The sequence below is a fragment of the Melospiza georgiana genome, chromosome 24 (assembly GCF_028018845.1).
Source record: "Melospiza georgiana isolate bMelGeo1 chromosome 24, bMelGeo1.pri, whole genome shotgun sequence".
NCBI classification, from domain to species: Eukaryota; Metazoa; Chordata; class Aves; order Passeriformes; family Passerellidae; genus Melospiza; species Melospiza georgiana.
In genome coordinates this window covers 3,899,297-3,925,214 of record NC_080453.1, presented here as the reverse complement: position 1 = coordinate 3,925,214, position 25,918 = coordinate 3,899,297, and the positions used below count along the sequence as shown (strand labels likewise).

At 53.7% G+C, this 25,918-nt stretch overlaps 1 protein-coding gene across 1 annotated transcript in view; it reads left to right on the top strand.

Moving 5' to 3' along the window:
- Positions 1–25,455, top strand: part of NKAIN1 (sodium/potassium transporting ATPase interacting 1) — a 41,716-nt gene extending 16,261 nt beyond the window's left edge. Inside the window, exons 2-7 of the mRNA XM_058040477.1 lie at positions 12,245–12,382; positions 12,932–13,012; positions 15,182–15,379; positions 17,618–17,678; positions 19,731–19,812; positions 23,802–25,455. Coding sequence (XP_057896460.1) covers positions 12,245–12,382; positions 12,932–13,012; positions 15,182–15,379; positions 17,618–17,678; positions 19,731–19,812; positions 23,802–23,811 — 570 coding nt within the window. The 3' untranslated portion in view covers positions 23,812–25,455. The remainder of the gene's footprint in view (positions 1–12,244; positions 12,383–12,931; positions 13,013–15,181; positions 15,380–17,617; positions 17,679–19,730; positions 19,813–23,801) is intronic.
- The last annotated feature ends 463 nt before the right edge of the window (positions 25,456–25,918 follow it).

The following is a 25,918-nucleotide window of genomic DNA, read 5'->3' as shown; positions in this document are numbered from 1 at the left end:
TTTCGCCTCCCCACCGGCTGCCGCCGGCTGCTCCTTTGGCGGCGCCAGCGCTCGCAGGGATTATTTTTGCTCCCCGGCTCATTAACGGGGTTGTTACCAGGCAGATTTCCTCAGCCCAGCTTCTCCTTCGCAGCCCGCGGGCCGTGGGAGGAGGGAATGCCGGTTTCCATAGCGATGCGCTTGGCTTTAATCAGGGCTCTTCCCTGCGAGAATTGATTACGGAAAGTGCCGCTAAATAAGTCCGTAAATTGGATTTTTTTTTTGTGTATATATATATGTATATTATATATTCATTTTTTTCCTCTCCTCTATCAGATTATATTAACGGTGTCTTTGAGGCATCGGTTGAGATTTGGGGGAAAATACCTCTGGCTTCTCCCAGATGTCAGGATAAAGAACAGCACGGGAGAATTAGCATGGAAATTGCCTGCGGCTTAATCCGTGTCCACCGCGGGCTGCTGGGGCATCTCCTCCAGCATCCATCCTGCCCCATCCTGCTGGAATTGGCAAATTTTTGGGCAGGTTTTCCCATTCCTTTGCTTTTCCCTGCCCAGTCCCCTCCCACGTCCAGCCCCAGCCTTTGTCTGTGTCTCATTCCCGGAATTTGTGATTTAGGGACTCAGGCTCCCCACATCTCTCCTGGTTTCCTATTTTATTCCCTCTGGCTGTGCAGTGCCCCAAAGTTAAACCCAAGATTCCCAAATTTGAGCCCTAAATCCCTCAAATTTAAGCCCCAAATGTAAGCCCAAGATCCCCCAAATATAAGAACAAAATCCCCCAAAGTTAAACCCAGGATTCCCAAATTTGAGCCCTAAATCCCCCATATTTAAGCCTAAGATCCCCCAAATTTAAGTCTCAAATCCCCCAAATTTATGGGAAAAATACCCCAAAGTCAAATACAAGTTTCTCAAATTTGAGCTCAAGATCCCCCATATTTAAGCCCCAAATCCTCCAAATTTAAGCCCCTAATTCCCCAAATATAAGGACAAAATCCCCCAAAGTTAAACCCAAGATTCCCAAAATTGAGCCCAAAATCCCCCCATATTTAAGCCCCAAATCTCTCAAATGTCGGGACAAAATCCCCCAAATTTAAACCTAAGATTCCCAAAATTGAGGCCAAAATCCCCCATATTTAAGCCCCAAATTCCCCAAATATAAGGACAAAATCCCCCAAAGTTAAACCCAAGATTCCCAAATTTGAGCCCAAGATCCCCCATATTTAAGCCCCAAATCTCTCAAATGTAGGGACAAAATCCCCAAATTTAAACCTAAGATTCCCAAAATTGAGGCCAAAATCCCCCATATTTAAGCCCCAAATTCCCCAAATATAAGGACAAAATCCCCAAAGTTAAACCCAAGATTCCCAAATTTGAGCCCCAAATCCCCCATATTTAAGCCCCAAATCCTCTATATTTAGGCCCCAAATCTCTCAAATGTAGGGACAAAATCCCCAAATTTAAACCTAAGATTCCCAAAATTGAGGCCAAAACCCCCCAAATTTAAGCCCAAGATCCCCCAAATTTAAGACTCAAATCCCCCAAATTTAAGGAAAAATACCCCAAAGTTAAACTCAAGGTTCTCAAATTTGAGCCCAAGATCCCCAAATTTAAGCCCCAAATCTCCCAAATTTAAGGACAAAATCCTCTAAATTTAGGCCCAAGATTGCCCAAACGTAAGGACAAAATCCCCCGAAGTTGAACCCAAGATTGCCAAATTTGAGCCCAAGATCCCCCATATTTAAGTTCCAAATCCCCCAAATTTAAGGACAAAATCCCTGAAAGTTAAACCCAAGATTTCCCAAATTTAAGCACGAAACCCCCCAAAATTTAAATCCCAAATCCACCAGATCTAAGACCAAGATCCCCAAATGCAAACCCTAAACCCAGATTAAAGCACAAGCTGTCCTAAATCTTAGATCCCAAAATTAAGCCCCAGCCCCCTCCAGATCTCTGCCAATGATTCCCCAAATTTCAACCCAAAACCTCTCAAATTTAAGCCCTAGTTTGCTCAGACCCAGGCCCAAGATCAGCCTGGTTTAAACCCACATTTCCCTACATTTCATCTGCAATCCCACAGATTAAAATCCAACTTCCCCCAGGTTTCAGCCCTGAGTTATTCCCCATGTGTTTGTGGGGTTTTTTAGGGATTTTTTCCTTAGTTTTTAATTCATTCTCCACCTCTCAGTAGCTTCTGCTGGGACTCTCCAAGGGGATGCCTGGCTGAGATCCGGATTAATCCCGATTTTCTTTATGGGGTTTGGGGGCCAATGTCCCTGGGGATGACAAATTGTGCAGGGCTGAGCCAGGGCTCAGGGATCCATGTGGGAGTGGGACAGGGATTTATTTATTTGGGATGGGATGGGATGGGATACAATGGGATACAATGGGATACAATGGGACATGTGGGATGCATAGAATGGATGGAATGGGGTGGAATGGGATTGGCATGAATGGGATTGGGAATGGGGGGGATGGTATGGGATGCAATGAGATACAGTGGGGTACAGGGGGATATGATGAGATGGGATGGGATATGTGGGATGCATATGTGGATGGAATGGGATTGGGAATGGGTGGGATAAAATGGGATACAGTGGGATAAAATGGGATAAAATGGGATGAGAAGGGATGGGATGCATAGAAGGGATGGGATTGGCATGAATGGGATTGGGATGGGTGTGTGGTATGAGATACAATGGGATACAATGTGATACAGTGGGATGGGATAGGATGGGATATGAGGGATGCATAGAGTGGGTGAAATGGGACGGGATGGGATGGGATGGGATGGGATGGGCTTGGCTTGGGAATGGGTGGCTGGTATGGGATACAACGGGATATGGTGGGATGGGATGGGATGGGATGGGATGGGATGGGATGGGATGGGATGGGATGGGATATGTGGGATGTGTAAAATGGATGGAATACAATGCAATATGCAGGATGCATAGAATGGATGGGAAGGGATTGGCATGAATGGGATTGGGAATGGATGGGTGGTATGGGATACAATGGGATACAGTGGGGTACAATGGGATACAGTGGGATACAGGGGGATGTGATGAGATGGGATGGGATATGTGGGATGCATATGTGGATGGAATGGGATTGGGAATGGATGGGAATGGATGGGAATGGATGGGATAAAATGGGATAAAATGGGAAGGGTGGAATAGGATGGGATGGGAAGAGATGGGATGCATAGAATGGATGGAATGGGGTGGGATGGAATTGGCATGAATGGGATTGGGAATGGGTGGGTGGTATGGGATACAATGGGATACAATGGGATACAGTGGGATATGATGGAATACAGTGGAATAAAATGGGGTACAGTGGGATACGATGGGATGGGATATGTGGGATCCATATATGGATGGAATGGGATTGGGAATGGATGGGATACAATGGGATACAGTGGGATAAAATGGGATGAAATGGGAATGGTGGGAGAGGATGGGATGGTAAGAGATGGGATGGGATACATGAGATGCATTGAATGGATGTAATGGGGCAGAATGGGACTGGCGTAAATGGGATTGGGAAAGGACAGATGATATGGGATACAAGGGGATACAGTGGGATATGTGGGATGGATGAAATAGGATGGGATTAGCATGAATGGCATTGGGAATGGATGGGTGGTGTGGGATACAATGAGATACAAGGGGATATGATGGGATACAATGGGATACAGTAGAATATGATGGGGTACGATGTGGTACAATGGGATGGGATGGGATGGGATGGATGGATGGATGGATGGATGGATGGATGGATGGATGGATGGATGGATGGATGGGTGGGTGGGTGGATGGATGGATGGATGGATGGATGGATGGATGGATGGATGGATGGATGGATGGCTGAGGGGACAGCAGGCTCTCTGGCCACCCCAGAGGTCCCAGCCCTGCTCCCACAGGTTTGGAGCAGCTCCTAGCTTGGTGTTCCCAAGGCACAGCCTTTCTGCAGGGCTGGAGCTTCCCTCCACTCTGCTGTGCCTCAGTTTCCCTGAGGCCCTGCTCCATGGAGCTGCGTCTCCTGCCCAGGAGAGTGGATGCTGAGCAGGAATCAGGCTGTTTTCCAGGGAAACTGAGGCACAGCAGCGCAGGCTCACCCTCACTGGAATGCTGGGTCCTACTGTGGTCACAGCCCCGTGCCTCAGTTTCCCCCATGGCTCTTCCCACAGCACATTCCCCTCTCCGGGGACACTCCTGGCACCCTCTCACCACTTCCACAAGTGCCACCACCCCGTGTCCCCCCACCAGGGCACCCTGGGCTTGCCAAGGTCGCTGCAAGGTGATGTTGGGGGATGCTGAGCCCCAGCCTGGCATGAACGGGAGCACCCTGGCTCCCTCCCGCGGGAGCAGCAGCAGCTCCCGAGGGGATGGATGGAGCAATTCCCGGCGGGAACATTCCCCTCCCGATGGGCGGGCGGGGAATTGAGCTGCTTCGATCGCCTCGGCTTTCCCTCGGCGTGGAAAAGTTTCCTGGCTGGGAGGCAGGAGGGGAAAGGGATCTCAGGGCAGCGTTTGTGGGATGCTGCCAACAGGAGCTGGGGCGTTGTGCTAAAGCTCACTGAAATATAAATGTGATATCGTGTCAGAGTTAAGGAGATATTTTGTCAGAGGTAAATCAGTTAGAGCAGCCTGCTCCTGGGGAAATTGGAAATTTGTGGTATTTTCAGGGAAAAAACCCAAACTATTAAAATTCTCGGGTTCTTGTGGGGATATTGGAGCCAAATGCACCCAGACCTCACAGCTTGGGAGCTGAGGGGGCTCAGGGCTTTGTTTTAGGCGTGGAAATGAGGAGGAGCTTTCTCCTGGTGAGAATCATCGGGAGGTGGTTGTGGAGCATCCATCCCCCTCTCCATGGGGGAGCACCAAATTCCCTGGATTTCAGCATTCCCAGAAGGTTTTGGGAGGGTTGGGTTTGGGTTTCTCTCTTTGCTGTGCCTCAGTTTCCTTCTCCTGTGGTGGAGGCAGAACAGGATCAGCCTGGTTTCATCAGCTACATTTAGGGGAAATAATAGTAATAATTGTAATAATTGTAATAATAGTAATAATGGTAATAGTAGTAGTAGTAGTAGTAATAATAATAATAATAATAATATTTATGGCCATTCGCCCCCCCAAGGCTGCATTTCCCAGCCCTCCCTGATAGAACCCTCAGGGATGGATGGGGCCAGGGGCATGCATGTGGGAGCAGGGCTTGGAGGGCACCCAAGGGTGGCACCCCAGGGGTTCCCAGTGGTGGGGACGCCCCCAGGGCTCATCCCACGGGGCAGATTCCATCAGGATCCCGGGGTGCAGCGTCCAGACAGGCGCATCCAGCCGGGGCTCTGTTCCCATGGCAATGCTGCCGGATGAGGGGGAATGAAATAAATAAATAACTGGGAAAGGGGAGGGGGCATCCAATGGGAGAGAGGAGGGGAAGCTGTGGGGTGGGCAGTGGGTGCTGGGGGGCCCTGGGCACACCAAGTGTCCCCAGTGCCACATCCCAGGAGCAGGATGCATTGAGAGCTCCCATCTGGGGGGTTCAAAGGGGTCCTAAAACCTGCAGCATCCACCAAGGATTATCCCAGCAGGGGAAGGACCCCATTTGTGCCTCTTTCACCCCAATTTTCAGTGCTGGCATGGTTTTGCTCCTGCATCAGGATCTCTTTCCAGCTGTGGCCACTGGATCCTGCTCCTCCCCACCCAATGCTGGAGAGGGATCGGCGCCTTTCATTTCTTTCCATCTGTGATTTTATGAAGGCTTTTGCAGATGGAAGTAGGTCAGGAACTTGTTTCCAAGCCATTAAATGAAGTCCCTGGGTTCACAGCAGTGTTTGCACCTCCCTAATAACCAACCATGTTCTCATCTCATTTAAATCGTGACCGATTCCCCTTCCTGGGCCGAGGCTGTGGGGTGAAGCTGCTTCCCACAGCTCCTGGGGCCCCTCACAGGCAAGGGAGGGCATTGGCAGAGACAAAATGCCCTAAATGGCCTCAAACAGAGAGGCTGGGGGAGGGGGGGAGCCTGTTAGGGGGTCGGGGTGGGGATGTGAGGTTGTCTTGGTTTGGAAAGACAGGTGCCTGTTGAGGAAGGCAGGAGCCTCCCCTGAAATGGAAAATGTAAATCTTCCCCTTCCCTCCAAATTGCTATAAATTTTAAATTAAGGGGCTCTCAGGCAAAAAATAATATGGGAGAAAGAAATAACAGTTCTTTAATAGGGAAAAAAAAAAAAAGGATAAAATAAACAATGCAGTGAACTAAACCAACACTGGCAGAGTCAGAACCCAGCCTGACACCCTGTGGGTCAGGCTGTTGGCAGCAGTGCCATTGGAATTGTGGCTCAGCCCTCCTGCAGTGTCAGGGCTGGTTCTGCTGGAGCAGGGATCCTGGAGAAAGGTGCAGTCTCTGCCTCTGAAGATCCAGGGGCAGAGGCAGCTGCTGTTCCTCTGGGCAATCCAGTGCAGAAGCCGTGCTGGTGTTCCAGAATCTCCAGATTCTATCTGGGTAGGAATGCTTGGCTCCTCCCTCTGGGCTCCCATCTGCCAGTGGGATGCTGTAGTTCTTATCAGCCATGCAGGGACATTCCATAGCTGTTATCAGCAGGTGTCTCCCTGGAGGGAGGAGTGGTTGTGGTCACTCATAGAGAGAGATAAGGCAAACTGCCCACTTGACAAAGGTAATCTGCCATACAGATGGTAATGGGAAACATCTTGCATTGCAATCTGGAGCAGGGGTCCTGGAGAACCTTTGGGGTGTCCCCGGGGCTGGGGGGAGTTCCAGGGATGCTCCATCAGCCCCGGGGCTGGGGAGAACATTCCTTACGGATCGGGGATCCTGCTGTCCTGCCAAAGGCTGCCATGGGGGGTTCCTCTCCAAACCCTGATGGTTTTTGGGGCCCAGAACCCCCAGAGATGGCGGCGGCTCAGGGACGGGGCGAGCAAGGCTCTTGCAGCATCTTCGGCTGCGGCACATGATGAGGAGTCAGAACCGGCAAATCCCCTCCAAACGCGACGCAATGAAAAGTAAAATCCCCGGCGGGCCTCTGGCATATGGTGTGCGGGAGGAAATCACCCAGCTGCGGGATAATGACCCATCGTGGGGCCAGGAGCCCTGCCCGGCCCAGAGGGGAGCTCAGAGCTCAACCTGGGGTGCAGATGCTGCTGTGGGGCTGAAGAGCAGCAGGAGCCAGGAGCAGCTCCAGGATCCCACCCAGCGCCAGCTCCAGGATCAGAGAGAGAAGAACCCAGGGAGAGCTCAGAGCCCCTGCAGGGCCTGAAGGGGCTCCAGGAGAGCTGCAGAGGGACTGGGGACAAGGATGGAGGGACAGGAGCCAGGGAATGGCTGCCAGTGCCAGAGGGCAGGGCTGGATGGGATCTTGGCAATTGGGAATTGTTCCCTGGCAGGGTGGGCAGGGGCTGGGCTGGAATTGCCAGAGCAGCTGTGGCTGCCCCTGCAGCCCTGGCAGTGCCCAAGGCCAGGCTGGACATTGGGGCTGGCAGCACCTGGCACAGTGGCAGGTGTCCCTGGGCTGCAATCAGCTGCCATTGAAGATCCCTTCCCACCCAAACCACTCTGGCATTCACATTCCTGAACCAAGGATGGAAACCAGCACCAAAACCCATTGCAGCAAATGGAGAAAGGAAAGGAAAGAATGATTTCCTGGCTGGTTCCAGGTGCCCCCAGTGCCATTTGCCACAGGGGGTTTGTAGCCTGGCAAGGCCTGGTTAGAGAGGTTTGGGCTGTGCCAGGGTGCCCAGAGCAGCTGTGGCTGCCCCTGGAGCCCTGGCAGTGCCCAAGGCCAGGCTGGAGCACCTGCACAGTGGGAGGTGTCCCTGCCATGGCCATGGGATGGGATTTAAGGTCATTTAAGGTCCTTTCCAACTTAACCTTGGATTCTCTGGTTCCAGGAGGAGCTGCTGGGCAGGAAGGTTCCTGCTTTCCCAGGGTGTTGGGTCTGGGGTGCTCACCCAGCACTCCCCGCCCTTGCAGTCTGATTTCCAAGCTGGGTTTCTCAGGAAAAGAAACCTGGGAAGGGGTGGGGAAGGGGCTTCCTAGTGGGGAAGGGGCTCCTGGTGACTCTGCAATGCTCCCAGCACAGCCAGAGCCGGATCCAGCTCTCCCACCCTCCTTGTGGGGATTAACGACTGGGAAAACTTGGGGTGGGTCTGAAGAAGGTGAGGGCACCAAAACCAGCGGGTGATTCAGGGACAGAGAAACTCCTTCCCTCTTACATTTGGTGTCAGCACGCTGGAAAAATCCCATTTTCCTCCAGCTCTCCCTCCCTGGTGCCACCTCCCTGAGCCCCAGCTGAGTTGGTGTCCCCACGGGTGTCCCCTCCCCACTCGTGTCCCCTCACCCCCTGATGGAGTTCGGTCCCTCCCGGTGCACAAAAATCCCTTCCAGGCCGGGATGAGCGGGACCAGCCCCCGCCCCCAGCCAATCGCTGTGATTTGCTGCCGAGCGAAGTTTTGGGGCCGATCGATGAACTCGTGTTTAATTAAGAGGGAGCCCTAAATCTCATTGCATTGATCAGCCGAGGTTTATCTTAATTAGCGATGGGACGGCGTTTGCATCCCGGCTCCGGCGGCGCTGGGAGGGGAGCGGGGTGTGAATGGGGTTGGGAGCAGCGGGAATTCCCATTCCAGGGCAGGGAGGATGCTCTGAGCCCACGGAACAATTTTGGCTGTGTGGGACGCTGCTGGGAAGTTTCTTGGGATGATGCTGAGCCCCGAAGCGCTGGGGGTCCTGAAGGTCCCTCCCAGGGACATTTTACACCCACAGGATCGGGGATGATGCTGCGGGGGCTGGACCAACCTGAGGAGCAGCTCTGAGCTGAGAGTGCTCACTCAGCTCCACAATTCCCTGGGCAGGGGCACCAAACCTGGACTTTCTTGCTGGAGGCTGTGCCTCAGTTTCCCCACTCACGAAGCACGTGGGGCTGCCCTTGGGATGCCCCTGCCCCTGGGATGCCCTTGGGATGCCCCTGGTATGTCCTTGGGATTCTTAGGATGCCCTTGGTGGGCCCTGAGAGCTGGGAGTGCAGCCACACTGCCTTTGTGAGTCTGTTTGTCCCTTAACCTTCAGCTGCACCCCACAAGGATGGAAAATCCCAGATCTGCTCTTCCCACGGAAGGAAAAAGCTGGGATAACACAGCCAGGGAGCAGGGCTGGAGCTGCTTTGTGGTGCAATTAGCAGCCCCTAATTAGCTCATCCATGGGGAACTGGGGTGTTTATCCCAAATTCTGCCTCTTTGGGATGGAGAAGGGTTTGCTTCAAGCAGGGTCTTCCCAGCTCCTCCTCTTTCAGGCTGGAATTAAGAAGCCACACGGGTGTGATGCCTTCACTCCAGCTCCATGGGATACCCTCAGAGGCTCTCCCCTATTGGATTTGTGGGTGCCCCAATGAAGGAAGGAATTGAGAATCTGACTCCATGTACTCAGAGGGCTAATTTATTATTTTATGATACTATATTATATTAAGAAATGCTACACTAAACTATACTAAGGAATATAGAAAGGATACTTACAGAAGGCTAAAAAGATAATAATGAAAACTGGTGACTGTCCAGAGTCCTGACACAGCTTGGCCCTGATTGGCCAAAGAGTGAAAACAACTCCCAGCAGAATCCAATGGAACAATCACCTGTGGGTGAACAATCTCCAAACACATTCCACATGAGCACAGCACAGGAGAAGCAAATGAGATAAGAATTGTTTTCCTTTTCTCTGAGACTTCTCAGCTTCCTCAGGAGAAAAATCCTGGGCAGGGGGATTTTTCAGAGAATGTGAATGCCACACTCCCCAGCCCCATCCCTGGTACCCAAAGCTCCATCCAGCTCTGCTGACAGCCCCCAGAGGGATGGGTGCCCACAAACCCCCAGCGCTGCACTCCCTGTATCATTCATCATTTCCATTCCTCAGTTGAGGAGATTTACAGCCTGGCTGTCAGTATATCCTGAGGCTGTTTCCTCAGAGAGCTGCATCAGCAGGGAAGTGAATTCAGTTTCAGTGCAAACAGCTTTGTCCCAGCCCCACAGACCCAGGGGCTGCTGCTCCAAGGGTTGGCATCACCTTTAATTAAAATCAGTGTCCTGCTGGCTCTGATCCAGCAGATCCTACCCCAGGGGTAGGGTAGGAGATGGGATATCACAGCCCTAGGGAGGGGCTGGGCTGAAATCAGTGGGAATTAGAGCCCTCATGAAGGAAATCCAATGAGTATTTGGAGTTTTATGAGTGGGGAAACTGAGGCACGGCTGGTGGATGCACATCCTCAGGAAAAACTCAGGCAAGCACTTTCTCCATCTTATTAATTCTCCTCTGTAATTAGGACTCAATAACTCATCCAGGGATGATGCCTGGGACCCCCAGAGCCTCTCCCCTCATTCCAAATCCCTTTGGGAGCTGCTGGGCAATGGAGGGGGGATGCAAACTCCTTTATCCTGTGGTTTTCAGGATAAACTCCCCCTTTCTCTGGCAGAAAATTGGGGAATGGTGCTGTGAGGAGAACAGAGGGCCCTGAAGCTCTCAGGGTGAATCTGGGGCACCTCAAAAAAGTGACGGGACAGGGCTGAGTAAAACAATTGGAAAAAAATCGGATTTTCCAGGCTGCTGCCAACTTGTCCCTGCACCTTTTCCCTAAAACTCCCCTAAAAGTTCTCTAAAATACCATGTCCTCATCCAAAATCCCCATTTTGTGAATTAAACCCATCACTGAACGTTCCAGCACTCCCACCTTGCCTTTGCTCACCCTTTCCTTGGAGCTAATCCTGTGATTAGGGGCAATGGAGCCATAAATAAGCGCTGGGATCAGGGCTGGATCCCCTCAGCTGCTGGGGGATTTAACCCCTGGAGCGTGGCCCCGTTTTGGATTGCAGATGGTAATGGTGATCAGAGCCCCATGGACCCATGGAGGATGGGCTGGAAATCAAAATACAGGAGCTGGAGGCTTTTCCCACCATAAACCATCCTTGGGATGGGTTTCCAGCTGTGCCCGAGCTCTGAGTGATGGGAAAGTGAGGCAGAGAGTGGGGTCACATCTCCTTAGGTTCCCCTTTGGAACTCAAGGAGATGTGACATAATATAATATAATATAATATAATATAATATAATATAATATAATATAATGTAACGTAACGTAACGTAACGTAACGTAACGTAACGTAACGTAACGTAACGTAACGTAACGTAACGTAACGTAACGTAACGTAATGTAATATAATATAATATAATAATTTATTTTATTATATAATATATATTCTATATTAACATATTAATATATTGTTTTTATACATTAATATAATTTGATATAATATCATGAATGTAAAATAATATTCCCAATTATTGATATTACCAATATTGGGGACGGGACATGCCTGAGCTTGTCTGGCCCTTGGTGCTGAATCAAGCAATGGCCCTGTGGTGTTTCACCCCACAGACACTTTGGGCTGCCTGGGTGTGTGGTGTTTCACCCACAGACACTTTGGGCTGCCTGGGTGTGTGGTGTTTCACCCCACAGACACTTTGGGCTGCCTGGGTGTGTGGTGTTTCACCCCACAGACACTTTGGGCTGGCTGGGTGCTGCACTGGGCCCGTGGGGACAAGTCCAGGCCTGCAGGAGCTCTGGTGGTGCTGGGATGGAGCTTCCCCCCATAACAGGGGCTGCTCCTCAGGTTTCCCTCTGGCAGAGGAGCTTTAAGGCGCTGGTGAAGGAAAGGAGTCGGTTCTGATGGAGGGTTTGGATGCAGAGCTTCATTCTGGCCCACAGGCCTCTGAATGCAGCACCAGCTCCAACAGAACTCCCTGAGCCCGTGGTTGCTGCTCCTTTGAACCCGGGGAGAGGGGCAGGGAAGGGGCAGGGAGCCACCAAGCAGGGACAGGAGGGGAGGGACAAAGGACACCTGGATGGCCCAATGCCCCCCAGGGGTAGAGGGCATCCTTTGAATCTGCCAATCACTCAATGCCCTTCTGGAATGCCAGGAGTGACAGACAGTGCTGGAGGGGAAAGGAGAGGTGACTGACACACCTGGGAGGGAATGATCAGGGGAGGGACTCGGGGTTCTGAGGTAAACCCTGAAATCACAGCACAACACCCAATAACCCCAGTCCTGCTGGCCAGTGCACCACACAGACATTCCAGCCTACCCCAACCCGTCATCCATGGAATTCCCAGCCATTCCCAGCTGCTCCTTGCCCTCAGCACCCCGGGGGTGCCCAGCCCTGATCCCTGTCCCCTCCCTGCTCTGTTGCAGGTCGCTGCTCTGGAGAGGCAGATCTTTGATTTCCTGGGATACCAGTGGGCCCCCATCCTGGCCAACTTCCTGCACATCATGGCCGTGATTTTGGGGATTTTCGGGACCATCCAGTACAGATCCAGATACCTCATGATGGTAGGTACCACCCTGGGGGTGCAGCAGTGTCAGCCCCAGGGGCTCAGCCCCAGATCCCTCCTGTATCCCTGGGATCACAGAAGCTGTGGCTGCTCCATCCCTGCCAGTGCCCAAGGCCAGGCTGGACAGGGCTTGGAGTAGGACAGCGGGATCTAGGAGGGGTCCTTGCCATGGCAGGGGTGGGAATTAGAGCCCTCACAAAAGAAATCCAATGAGTATTTGGAGTTTTATGGGTGGGGAAACTGAGGCACGGCTAGTGGATGCACATCTTTGGGAACAACTCAGGCAAGCACCTTCCCCACCTCATTAATTCTGCCCTGCAATTAGCACTCAATAACTCAGCCGGGGATGATGCCTGGGGCCCCCCGGGGTTCTCCCGTGATTGATGAACTTTAAGGTCCCTCCCAGCCAAAAAGTGCTGCGATTTTGGGATTCCACCATCCCAACCCGGAGCCCCTGGACGGGCTGGAGGGGGAGCAGCGGGAATGGAGGGGCGTGCAATGGGGCTGGAGGGGGAGTGCCCGTGCCCTGACCCCTCTCGTCCCGCAGTACGCCGTGTGGTTGGTGCTGTGGGTCGGCTGGAACGCCTTCATCATCTGCTTCTACCTGGAGGTCGGGCGCTTGTCACAGGTAACGCCCCCACCTTCCTCCTCTTCCTCCCTGCATCCTCCTGCCCTCTTGCTGGCTCCCCCTTGCCCTCCTCCTCATCTCCCTTCTCCCCCAAAAGTGCCCCCCCGAGCCCAGGGGTGCCCCAGCCCCGCAGCAAAGCGATGCCGGGGGCATCTCCCCGGAGCACAGAATTGCCGTGGGATGGGATGGGATGGGATGGGATGGGATGGGATGGGATGGGATGGGATGGGATGGGATGGGATGGGATGGGATGGGATGGGATGGGATGGGATGGGATGGGATGGGATGGGATGGGATGGGACGGGATGGGATGGGATGGACAAACCGACCGCTCAGAGTGGAGAGAGCGGCCATTTCCGAACCCAAACCGAATTTCATTTATCTCCACTGAAGGGACAGAGAGGCGATCCCCGGGAACGGGATGAGCAGGGACAGGAAGCTCGGGGCAGGGTCTGGGGAGGGCAGAGGTGGGAGACCCTCCCTGCTGTAAATTCCCAATTTTCCCGGGATTTCTGGGGATCAGCATTCCAAGCTTTGGGACATCACCCTTTGGCCATGGGGTGAGGATGTGATGGGGCTGTGCCTCCACCACACCTGCGCTGTTCAAGCTTAATTTTTATACCACAAAGAGCAAAATCTCCCGCGGGGATGGGGCAGCCCCGGGTGCTCCGAGGGAACCTTTGAGCCCAGGCTCGGGGTCCCTGCGCGTCCCCGGGCTCTGGGGACATCAGGGGGGGCTGGGGACAGCCAGCTCCGCTCTCTCCGTGCTGCCCCAAGCAGAAGAAGCCTCTGGGGGTGTTCCATGGCTGGAACCTCTCCCCAAGCAGCTCCAGGTCATTTGAGGCTCTCCCGGAGCGCTGAGTGTGCAGCACGATGGGGAGAGGGGGAGGATTCCCTCCCACCGCGGGTTTTTGTGGAAATCCCGGTGCCCGTCACAGCTCCCCCTCGTCCCCGTGCCTCAGCCGCATCCTGCAGCTCCACAAACCCAAACCCACTCGCTCCCTTTTGGGGTTTGTGCCGCCCCCAGAAGCAAAAATCGTTTAATCCCAGATTGGTGATTTCCTGCAGGGGATGCTCGGCCCCAGCACAGCCGGGGGGGCACAGAGGGGCTGGGGGGGCTCTCTGGGGGATGGGGGGTCCCCAGGGGTACCAAGGGGATTCTCATGGGGTGAGGGCTCAGCCAGAGGTACCAGGGGGACCCTCATGGAGTGGGAAGGGGCAGCCAGGGGCTGGGAATTCTCCCCTTGCAGGGGGATGCAGCCTGCCCAAGGCCACCCCACAGCTGCTGGAGAGGACCCAGGCAGAGCCCCAAAGCTTGTGAGGGGCTGGCAAGGAGGGGACACGCTCCAGGGGGACCCTGCAAGGCTCCCTGGGAGTGGGATAAAGGCATGGCAGCCCCAAACCCCAGGGGAAGCAGCAGGGGCTGCCCTGCATCCCTGGAACACGCAGATGGGGTGCTGCCAATCACAAACACCCTCCCTGCACTCTGGTCCCGCTCTGTGGCACCCACCCTATCACTGGGCACCCCTGGGTGCTGCCTGAGCCGATGCCCACGATGCCAGCATGGGAGGGAGCCCCAAACACGGGGCTGGGCTCAGGGGATGCCCTGCTCTGACCTCAGGGAGCATCCTTGGCTTGGGAAAATCCATTTACTGTGCAGCCATCCTGCAAAGAGCCTTGGTCCACCATTCCTCTTCTTTCTTCTTGCTTCTTTTCTTCTTTGTTTTCTTCTTTCTTCTCTTTTCTTCTTTCTTTTCTTCTTTTTCTTCTTCTTTCTTTTTTTCTCTCTTCTTCTTCTTTCCTTTCTTCTTTTTCTTCTTTCTTATTTCCTTTCTTCTTCTTCTTCTTCTTCTTCTTCTTCTTCTTCTTCTTCTTCTTCTTCTTCTCCTTCTTCTTCTTCTCCTTCTTCTTCTTCTCCTTCTTCTTCTTCTTCTTCTTCTTCTCCTTCTCCTTCTTCTCCTTCTCCTCCTCCTTCTCCTTCTTCTCCTTCTCCTTCTTCTTTCTTTCCTTCTTCCTTTTCTTCTTTCTTTATTTTCTTCTTCTTTCTTTTCTTCTTCCTTTTCTTCTTTCTTTATTTTCTTCTTCTTTCTTCCTTTTCTTCTTCTTCTTTCTTCTTTCTCCTTTCTCCTTCTCCTCCACCTTCTTCTTCTCCTCCTCCTCCTCCTGCAGGACCGGGATTTCATCATGACCTTCAACACGTCCCTGCACCGCTCGTGGTGGATGGAGAACGGCCCTGGCTGTTTGGTGACGCCGGTGCTCAACTCCCCGCTGGCGCCCGAGGATCACCACGTCATCACGGTCAGCGGCTGCCTGCTGGACTACCAGTACATCGAGGTGGTGAGCAGCGCCACGCAGATCTTCCTGGCGGTAAGGGCGCCCTACTCTCCTCATCCCACACCGGGAACGGGACACAGGGCTTGCAAGGGTTGCAGGATGAAGAGAGAGGCGAAAATGTTGACTTCATGTTCAGAGGGCTTGATTTATTATTTTATGATATATGTATTGCATTGTAACTATACTAAGAAGAATAGAGAGAAAAGTTCTCAGAAGCTAGCTAAGCTAAGAATAGAAAAGGAATGAATAACAAAGATCTGTGTCCCAGCAGAGAGTGAGACTCAGCTCTGCCGTGAGTGGTCAGTAAATCCAAACATCCACCCAAGACCAATCACGGATTCACCTGTTGCATTCCACAGCAGCATATAACCATTGTTTACACTTTGTTGCTGAGGCCACAGATTCTCAGAAAGGAGAAAAATCCTAAAGAAAGTATTTTTATGAAAAGATGTCAGTGACAGGAATGGGACACGCAGGGTTGTAAGAATCTGTGTGTATTGGAGCTGTTGTATAAGTCCAACCCCGCTAGCTCTGGACTCTGGCCCACACAGTCTGATATAGTAGGAGGCTCAGTAAAATCTATGTATTGTATAAGTGGCCTTGCCCCGATCCTAGTTGTTCTAAATGGGCTGCAGCTGTGATGTCCTTAACTGGGCGGCAGCTGTGGCTAATGAAGATAACTGGGATAAAAGGGGGTGGATTGGCTGGTTAGGGAGAGCCTTGGAGGATCTCTGATGAAGCAGCAGGAACAACACTGCTGTGAAGAGCTGCTTGTGAGAAAACCACTCAGAAGGTATGGGACTCTAGAAATCAGATAACAACAATATGAATACAACAAGTGGTGACCCCAACGTGATAGAAGATAGGACAGCTGAGAGCTGTAGACGAACATGGCCTTTGATCCTAGTTGTTTTAAATGGGCTGCAGCTGTGATGTCCTTAATTGGGTGGCAGCTGTGGCTAATGAAGATAACTGGGATTAAAGGGGGTGGGTTGGCCGGTCAGGGAGAGCCTTGGAGGAGCCCTGATGAAGCAGCAGGAACAACACTGCTGTGAAGAGCTGCTTGTGAGAAAACCACCCAGAAGGTATGGGACTCTAGAAATGAGATAACAAAAATATGAATACAACAGTCTGACATGAACAAAGTCAAAGATGAGAAGTGCGCTCTTCTCCACGTGGGGATGAGTGTCCTGTTTATTGTCCATTGGGAATGGACACTTCTGGTTCCAGTGACCACTCAGGTGTAACAAAATGGTGTGACCTCCTTGCAGTGCAGTTTTATACCCGAGGATGGGGGCAGTGAAAGAGGACCCCAGCCAATGGGATACCCTTGGGGAGGGGTGACCAGGGGCCAGACCACCATGGGGGTACAGCAGAGGGTGCATGAGGGACAGACCATGGGATGGGAGAGGGGAAATAACAATCTATGTGACGTAACATACTCAGTACAAATTTCCCATCACCCAATCCAAACAGCACCTAAATAAACTATTTAGTGCACTACAACACGGGGTGGAGGGGCTGGGGTGGGCAGAGGAGCCGCGGTGTCCCCGTCACACATTTCTGTCACCTAGAGAGGAGCAGACAGAGCCCTGCCACCACCCCAGGGGTGTGTCCCACCCCAAAACTTGTCATGTAGAGGGCTGGATGCTGCAGGGATGGAGGAATCACTCCCTGGGAATGAGCTGCTGGAATGTGCTGCCTGCCAGGAGGGAGGGTCCCCCCTCGCCGGTGACTGTCACCTGCTGTGACAGGGAGGTGGCAATGGGACACACCTGGAGGCAGAGCTCCCTAAAATGGAGTTTTAAAGGGAATTGGGGTCCCCAAAGGTGCTCCCAGCACTGTATGGGGCTCAGCACCCTCTGTGGGGTGCCAGCTCCAGCCCCACCTTGTGCAGCTGAATCCACCCAATGCTGCTGCGCCCCAAACTGCCCTGGGATGGGCTCTGGCTGCTCTTAGCCCCCAGTTCACTCCCAGTGCCCTCAGGTCACTGACAGGACTCCATGGTCACCTGCAGTGACCCCCAGTTCACTCCCAAGACCCCCAGTTCATTCCCAGGTCACTCCCACTGACCCCCAATTCATTCCCAGGGCCCCTGGGTCACCCCCAGTGCCCCCCAGTTCACTCCCAGGACCCCCAGTTCATGCCCATGGTGACTCCCAGTGCCCCCCAGGTCACTCCCAGGCCCCTAGCCATGCCCCCACTGTCCCTGTGCCCATTGTGCTGCCCATGCCCCCATAACCAGCCTCTCCCTGCCCTGTTTCTCCCCAGCTCTTCGGCTTCGTCTACGCCTGCTACGTCAGCAAAGTGTTCCTGGAGGAGGAGGACAGCTGTGAGTGCCTTGGCTGGGGGGACAGGGGGACAATGTCCTTGCTGGTGCCACCCTGAGCGGGATGGCAGCTCCCAGTGGGGTCTGGGGAAGCAATGCCCTGGTCCCAGCAGCTAAGGAAATCCCTTTAGTTGGGTTTTTGCCCCGTTTTCCCATCCCTGGTGAGGCAGAGCTGCTGGGGTGTGATGGGGCCGCTGTCACCTCCCTCCTCCCTTGGCAGCCACAGCGTCTTGGGGACACTGTGTCCCCCGGGCTGTGTCCCCGCTCCCAGGATTTCACCCCAAACCAGGAGAAAACAGCATTTTAGGCAAAGTGAAGGCTGACTTTATCCAGTCTGTGCTGCTCCCCCTGATCCCACCCCAATCCCTGCAAACCCCGCTCGGGGAATACCCCATCCCCTGAACCAGGTGGTCGAGGCTGAGGCTGTCCAAGGGCATTAAAAGCTCATCTGCCGTTAATTAATTCCCACCAGCTGGCAGATCCCTGCAGGGCTGGGCCACAACCACAGGGATGTTCTCCTTCCCTGGGCTCAGCACCGGGATCAGCACCGGGATCAGAACCAGGCTTAGACGGGGATCAGCGCCGGGCTCAGCACTGGGATAAGACTAGGCTCAGACCAGGCTCAGCATGGGGCTTAGACTGGGCTCAGCACAAGGCTCAGACCAGGGTCAGCACCAGGCTCAGACCAGGATCAGACTGAGCTCAGCACCAGGATCAGCACCAGGATCAGACCGGGCTCAGCACTGGGCTCATACTGGGATCAGCACCAGGCTCAACACCAGGATCAGACCGGGCTCAGCACCAGGATCAGCACTGGGATCAGAACCAGGCTTAGACGGGGATCAGCACTGGGATCAGCACCGGGCTCAGCACTGGGATGAGACCAGGATCAGACCATGATCAGATTGGGCTCAGCACCAGGATCAGCCCCGGGATCAGACCGGGCTCAGCACCCCCCCATGCCCACAGGTGGTCCCAGCCCAGCCTGGGGTGCAGCATCCCGGTGTTTCCCCTCCTTTCCCATGGAAATCAAACATCTCCATGAGGAATTGGCCTCTGCCTGAGGGAACAGCTCCTTTCCAAAGGGTTTATCCAGCGCTGGCGGCTCTGGAGCACGTTTGCACTCCCACAAACTCTGCATCCAACACAATTTTAATATTAATGCTGCCTCAGCCCAGGATGCAAATGCATCTTTTTAATGGAATATCTTATTAGATTTGAAATGGATGGATGGCGTTAAAATTGAGAGCTGCTGGAATATTGAGTCAGGAAGGGAAATATCCTGGGAGAGGGGGGCTCTGCCCTGGAGCTCTCAGCTCTTGGACACCCATGGATAAACCACCCCAGTGTGGGATTTAAGAACTTGGGTGCTGTTGGGGATACTGGAAAGGTTGGAATTCCCAGCCTGGCTGCACCTGGAGTCCATCCATGTGCTGGCTGTCCTGGGGAGAGGGGTCAGGTCTGGGGAAACACGGTGACACCCAGTGATCCCTTCTGATCTTATCCAGTTTGCGATTCTGATTTATTCCCTTGGGAATGCAGCACTGGGATTCCCTGGGATGCTGGGGTGGGTCAGGATCACTGAATCTCGGGATGGTTTGGGTGGGAAGGGACCTGAAACCTCACCCAGTGCCACCCTTGCTATGGCAGGGACACCTGCCACTGTGCCAGGTGCTGCCAGCCCCAATGCCCAGCCTGGCCTTGGGCACTGCCAGGGCTCCAGGGGCAGCCACAGCTGCTCTGGCAATTCCAGCCCAGCCCCTGCCCACCCTGCCAGGGAACAATTCCCAATTGCCAAGATCCCATCCAGCCCTGCCCTCTGGCACTGGCAGCCATTCCCTGCCTCCTGTCCCTCCATCCTTGTCCCCAGTCCCTCTGCAGCTCTCCTGGAGCCCCTTCAGGCCCTGCAGGGGTTCTGGGGGTTTCCCAATTTCCCACTGAGCAGTCGCATTTCCCTGGGGTGTCACATTTTGACGGGATGCAGCTGCAGCCTGGGATGTTCCCATCCCACCGGGATCTCCCAGCTCACCCTGTTTCTCCCCCGGCTCTCCCCAGTTGATTTCATCGGTGGCTTTGACTCCTACGGCTACCAGGCACCCCAGAAGACGTCGCACCTGCAGCTACAGCCGCTCTACACGTGAGTGCCGGGGTGCTCAGGGGTGCGGGACCCTCGGTGTGCCCAGACTTGGGGCTGCGCATCCTCCCTGCAACTGCCCAGGCTCCACCCGGGCAGGGCCGGGCGCTCTGGGGAGGATCTGCTTGCAGTATATGTTCACTGGGTTTGGTTTTATTCACTGGGTTTTGCTCACCGGGTTGTGTTCGCTGGGTTTTGTTTGCTGGATTTGGGTTTGGTGGCTGGGTTTTGGTCGCTGGGTTTGTGTTCACAGGGTTTTGTTTGCTGGGTTTGGGTTTGGTCGCTGGGTTTGGGTTTGGTCGCTGGGTTTGGGTTTGCTCACTGGGTTTGGTTTTGTTCGCTGGGTTTGGGTTTGCTCATTGGGTTTCCGTTCGCTGGGTTTCTGTTCTCTGGGTTTTGCTCGCTGGGTTTGGTTTTGCTCACTGGGTTTGGTTTTGCTCGCTGGGTTGTGTTCGCTGGGTTTTGCTCATTGGGTTTGTGTTCGCTGGGTTTTGCTCGCTGGGTTCTGTTTGCTGGATTTTGCTCACTGGGCTGGCTGGGTTTTGCTCGCTGGGTTTTGTTCATTGGGTTTTGCTCACTGGGTTTTGTTTTGCTCGCTGGGTTTTGTTTTGCTCGCTGGGTTTGGTTCTGCACACTGGGTTTGGTTCTGCACACTGGGTCTGGTTTTGCTCGCTGGGTCTGGTTTTGTTCACTGGGTTTTGTTCACTGGGTTTTGTTCACTGGGTTTTGCTCACTGGGTTTGGTTTTGCTCGCTGGGTTTTGTTTTGCTCGCTGGGTTCTGCTCACTGAGCTCCCCCGCCATGCCTGGGGACCGTCCCTCCCTCCTTCCCTCCCTCCCCTGTTCAGCGCTGCCGACTCCTCCTCGCTCTCCGTTCCCCGCTAAGCCGAGCTCGATAAACGCCCCAGCGAGATAAGGCTCGCAAATCTAAAGGGATTAACCTCGAGCAGGCTCTGCCCGCTGCCAAAAATTAATTATGTTTTAAGCCTTGTATGCAAATTGAAGGGCAGGCGATGCCACTGGGGAGGCAGAGAGGGGCTGGGGGGGGGGGACAAATCCATCTGTGACACTGCTGGGCCCTGCCTGGGGACATTGCTGGGGTGGGGGGAGCACCCATGGGTGCTGTGCCCCCTTCACGGGGCTGGGAGCCCCCCGGGTGTGGGTGGGACACAGATGGAGACATGGATGGTGGCATTGGCACCTCCTGGCATATCCTGGGGCTTACTGGGGTGTCCTCCCTCACCTTGGGGGTCCCAGCAGTGTTGTCCCATGGATGGGACACGTCCCCTGTGTCCCTTCAGCCCTGCCTGGGTGGGACTGGGCAAAGCCACCATGGGCAGAGGGACAGGAGAGCCACTCTGACCCCCATGTCACCCCCAGGGCACAGGGGAGCCCACCCTGATGCCCATGTCACCCCCAGGGCACAGGGGACTCTGTCCTGTCCCCATGTCACCCCCAGGTCACAGGGGACTCTGTCCTGTCCCCATGTCACCCCCAGGGCACAGGGGAGCCCACCCTGGTGCCCATGTCACCCCCAGGGCACAGAGGACTCTGTCCTGTCCCCATATCATCCCCCAGGGCACAGGGGAGCCCACCCTGACCCTCATGTCACCCCCAGGTCACAGGGGACTCTGTCCTGTCCCCATGTCACCCCCAGGGGCACAGGGGACCCTGTCCTGTCCCCATGTCACCCCCAGGGGCACAGGGGACCCTGTCCTGTCCCCATGTCACCCCCAGGGCACAGGGGACTCTGTCCTGTCCCCATGTCACCCCCCAGGGCACAGGGGACCCTGTCCTGTCCCCATGTCATCCCCCAGGGCACAGAAGACTCTGTCCTGTCCCCATGTCATCCCCCAGGGCACAGGGGGTGCCAGGGGGTGCTGCAGGCCCAGCACGCCCCGATGGCTGTGTGGTCAGGGCTGAAAGCTGCAGGATTTGGGGAAATCAGCTCAAAATTGGGTTTGAAGTGCTGGGGACAGCAGCTTTGGACACAGGGGACACAGAAGCTGCTGGCACAGAAGGCTGGGGCTGTGTCACCAGGTGCGGGCACCTCAGTTCCTGGGGGTCCCTGTCCCTGTCCTGGGGGTTGTTCCCTCCCAGTGTCCCCCTGGCACTGCTCCAGCTGCCAGGGACCTGGCTGGGGCGTTGGGTGACACCAGGACACTGCCACCACCCCGTCCCCAGCAGCTCGTTAATGACCCACTGATTAATTAATTAATTAATGCAGTCGTCATTTCCGTGTCCCCTCCATCCCCCTGTCAGCAGGGGCAGCTCAGGGACTCGGGGGTGCCCCTGTCCCCAAAGGAGGGGACAGGGAGGGGACATTGGGGTCCCACTGCTCCTCTCACCAGCCAGGGGACAAACAAGGGCTGGCCTGGCTCTGTGGGGCAGGTCACTCATGTCCCCAGGGTCATTCATGTCCCCAGGGCCAGCCGGGCTGCAGCAATTACAGCTCATTCTGCAGCTTCTAATTAGCTGTGATTGAATTAACGGACATCTGGGGAGGTCCAGGAATAATTGCATTATTATTATTATTATTATTATTATTATTATTATTATTATTATTATTATTATTATTATTATTATTATTATCATTATCATCATCATTATCATTATTATTATATTTTTTCAATAATCAATAGTCAATATTAATTATCATTATTTTATATTATATATATTAAATATGGGGGGTTTTGTTGGTTTTATTTTTATTTTTATTCTATTATTCTATTGCTGTTGTTAACAATAACAACAACAATAAGGAAAACCTGTGCTATAACAACGGTTTAATGATTGAAATTGAGCAAAATATAATAACAAGAATAACAGCAGTAGTAATAGTGGTAATAGTTGTAGTAGCAAGTGTATTCTTATTATTATTAATAAAAATAAAAATAGATACGACAATAATAGGGAGAACTTGTGGGGTAACAACAGTTTAATAATTGAAGTTAAGAAAAAGATAACAAGAATAATAGCAGGAGGAAGAGCTGTATTATTATTATTAATAAGAAGAAAAATATCAACAATAACAGGGGAAACCTGTGTGGTTACAACAGTTTAATAACTGAAATGAAAGAATATATAATAACAGGAATAATAGTAATAGTAGCAGTCATAATAGTTGTAGGAGGAGCTGTATTATTATCAATAAAAACCAAAATAGCAACAACAATAACAGGGAGAACCTGTGCAGCAACAACAGTTTAATAACTGAAATTAAGCAAAAGATAACAATAATAATAATACTAGCAATAGTAGTAGTAGCAACTGTATTATTAGTAGTATTAATAATAACAACAATAAAATTAGTAATGATAACAACGATTGCAATGCTGATTGTAACAACAATAATAAAAATAAAACCCAAAACAAAAATAAAAATAAAATAAAAATTAAAATAAAAAAAAATAAAAATTATAATAGACACACCACGAAGAGAGAGGGCTGAACCCCAGGAGCACAGTGTCCCCATGTGAGGGGACAGCCGCCCTGCTCCCCAGCCACTCTGTGACATTTTTACAGGTGGAAGAGAGCAGTGACCCCATGAGAGGTCCCTGTCCCCATCTGGCCGCGGCTCTTTGTCCCATGGGGACACGCCGGGGGTGTCTCCCAACCCTTCTTGTCCCCTCTTTGTCCCTTTGTGCCTCTTTGTCCCCAGTTGGGGACACTCCATGGCCTCTCTCCCAGCCCCTGCTGTCCCCTCTTTGTCCCCAGTTGGGGACACTCCATGGCCTCTCTCCCAGCCCCTGCTGTCCCCTCTTTGTCCCCAGTTGGGGACACTCCATGGGCCCTCTCCCAGCCCCTGCTGTCCCCTCTTTGTCCCCACATGAGGACACTCCATGGGCTCTCTCCCAACCCCTGCTGTCCCCTCTTTGTCCCCACATGGGGACACTCCATGGGTTCTCTCCCAACCCCTGCTGTCCCCTCTGTGTCCCCACATGGGGACACTCCATGGGCTCTCTCCCAACCCCTGCTGTCCCCTCTTTTCCAGCTCGGGATAACCGGAGCCAGCGGCGCCAGGACCCCGCGGTGCCACCACCCTCCGATGCCACCACCCCGGGGCCACGACGGCGATCACCCGGGACGCGGCGGGGGCTGTGCCACCCCCTGGGCACCCCCTGCCCGCCGTGGAGACGCGGGGACAGCGCGGAGGTGGCAGCGCTCACGGACACCGCTGGATGTGTTTGTCCCAGCCTGGCTTTTCCTTGGAGCAGCGGAGTTTGGGACAAGGACAAGGACAGGGACAGCACCGCCCTGGGGACAGGCAGGGCTGGGACAATGTCCTGCCACTCCGGATCTGGCTCAGACTGGCTCCGAGCACGGGATTTGTGCTCCAGCAGGAATTCTCCCACCGGGATGAAGCAGCAGCGCCAGGACTCGCCCTGGGACGCTCCGAGCGGTCGGATCCGACCCAGATTTGGGGACACACAGGGGACACACGGGACCCTGAACCCCCTGCACCCCCTCCCTGCCACGTTTTGGGGCCTTGCTCCGAGCTGGGAGCCCCGAGGCTGCTGTGGCCCCTCCCCGGCCCTTGGAACGATCTGATGAATGTTTTGGGTTTTGCTTTGGGATTTTTTTTTTTTTCTTCCAATCATTTCTTTGGGTTTTTATTTAATTTAAAGTGCCTGAGTAGACTCTGGCTGAGCAGCCCCACCCCCTCCAAGGCTGACACCGTGCCTTCAGCAGGGCTGGGACACCCAGGGCCCCCCAAACCTCACCCAGGGCTGGGGGTCCCACCCTGGTCCCTTCATCCGTAGGGGGCTCGGTGCCAAATTCATCCATCAGCTCCAGTGGCACAGGGACACCGGCACTGGGGGAGGATTTTGGGGGGCGTGAGGTGGGCTGGGCAGGGATTGCTTTGCAGGAGGAAGATCAGCTGGGAAGGAAAAGCCTTGAAAGAACTGGAAGGAAAAAAGGAGTTTCCTGGAGTGGCCCAGCTCCCCAGAAGCTCCTTGCTCTCCTTTCCGTGGGATGAGGCTCCTCCAGGATCCTGGATCTGCTCCCAAGCCCACCCTGCCCCCTTGGGAGGGAGCTGGGGAATTTGGGTGGATGTCACCTCCCAGCTGTTTCTCCTCCAGTGCCAGGGGAGTTTTGTACACCCTGGAATGGTTGTTTGGCCCTTCCCAACAGGGAGCCCTGGAAGCGCCAGGGCCCAGAGCTGGGATGGGCTGAGCCACCTCCAGCCAAGCTGTGAACTCTACAGGCAATAATTTTCCACCCTTTGCCCCTCTTTTTTCCATGGAAAATCGTGGTTTTTTCAGGCAGTGATCCCCCTCATCCCCCAGAACACATCCCCATCCCCAAGCCCTGGGGCCAGCAGCATCTCTGGAGTTTATTTTCCTCTCCAGGACCGAGGATGCTGCACTGACCTGCTCTGGGATGGGGTGGGATGGGATGGGATGGACAGACGGACACTCCCCATGTCCCAACCCTTCCCAAAGCCAGCAGGAAGAGCTCACTGCATTAAAGCTCTTGGGAAGAGCAGCCCTCCCTGCCCTGGACTCCACAGGGGCCAGGCACGGCGCTCCAGGACCTTGGGTGTTTCTGTTCCGTTGGCTTGGTTTTCTATGAGCCCGTCTTTGTAACGTGAATCGAGGATTTCTTTTCTATTCTGTAATTATAAAAGTCAAAGGAAAGTTTCAGCTGGTGCTGTTCTGCTTCGGGGCACTTCCCTTCCCCGGGCAGTTCAGGTGATTAAGGTGGGGGTGGGTTTTAATTTTTTTTTTAATTCTTTTCTCTTTTTCCCTTCCTTAACACTGCCACCTCCCTCCTCAGGGCTCTGAATGCCCCACATTTCCCCATCTTATATCATGGGATGGTTTGGGTTGGGAAGAGAGCTTAAACTCCACCCAGTGCCACCCCTGCCATGGCAGGGACACCTGCCACTGTGCCAGGTGCTGCCAGCCCCAATGCCCAGCCTGGCCTTGGGCACTGCCAGGGCTCCAGGGGCAGCCACAGCTGCTCTGGCAATTCCAGCCCAGCCCCTGCCCACCCTGCCAGGGAACAATTCCCAATTGCCAAGATCCCATCCAGCCCTGCCCTCTGGCCCTGGCAGCCATTCCCTGGCTCCTGTCCCTCCATCCTTGTCCCCAGTCCCTCTGCAGC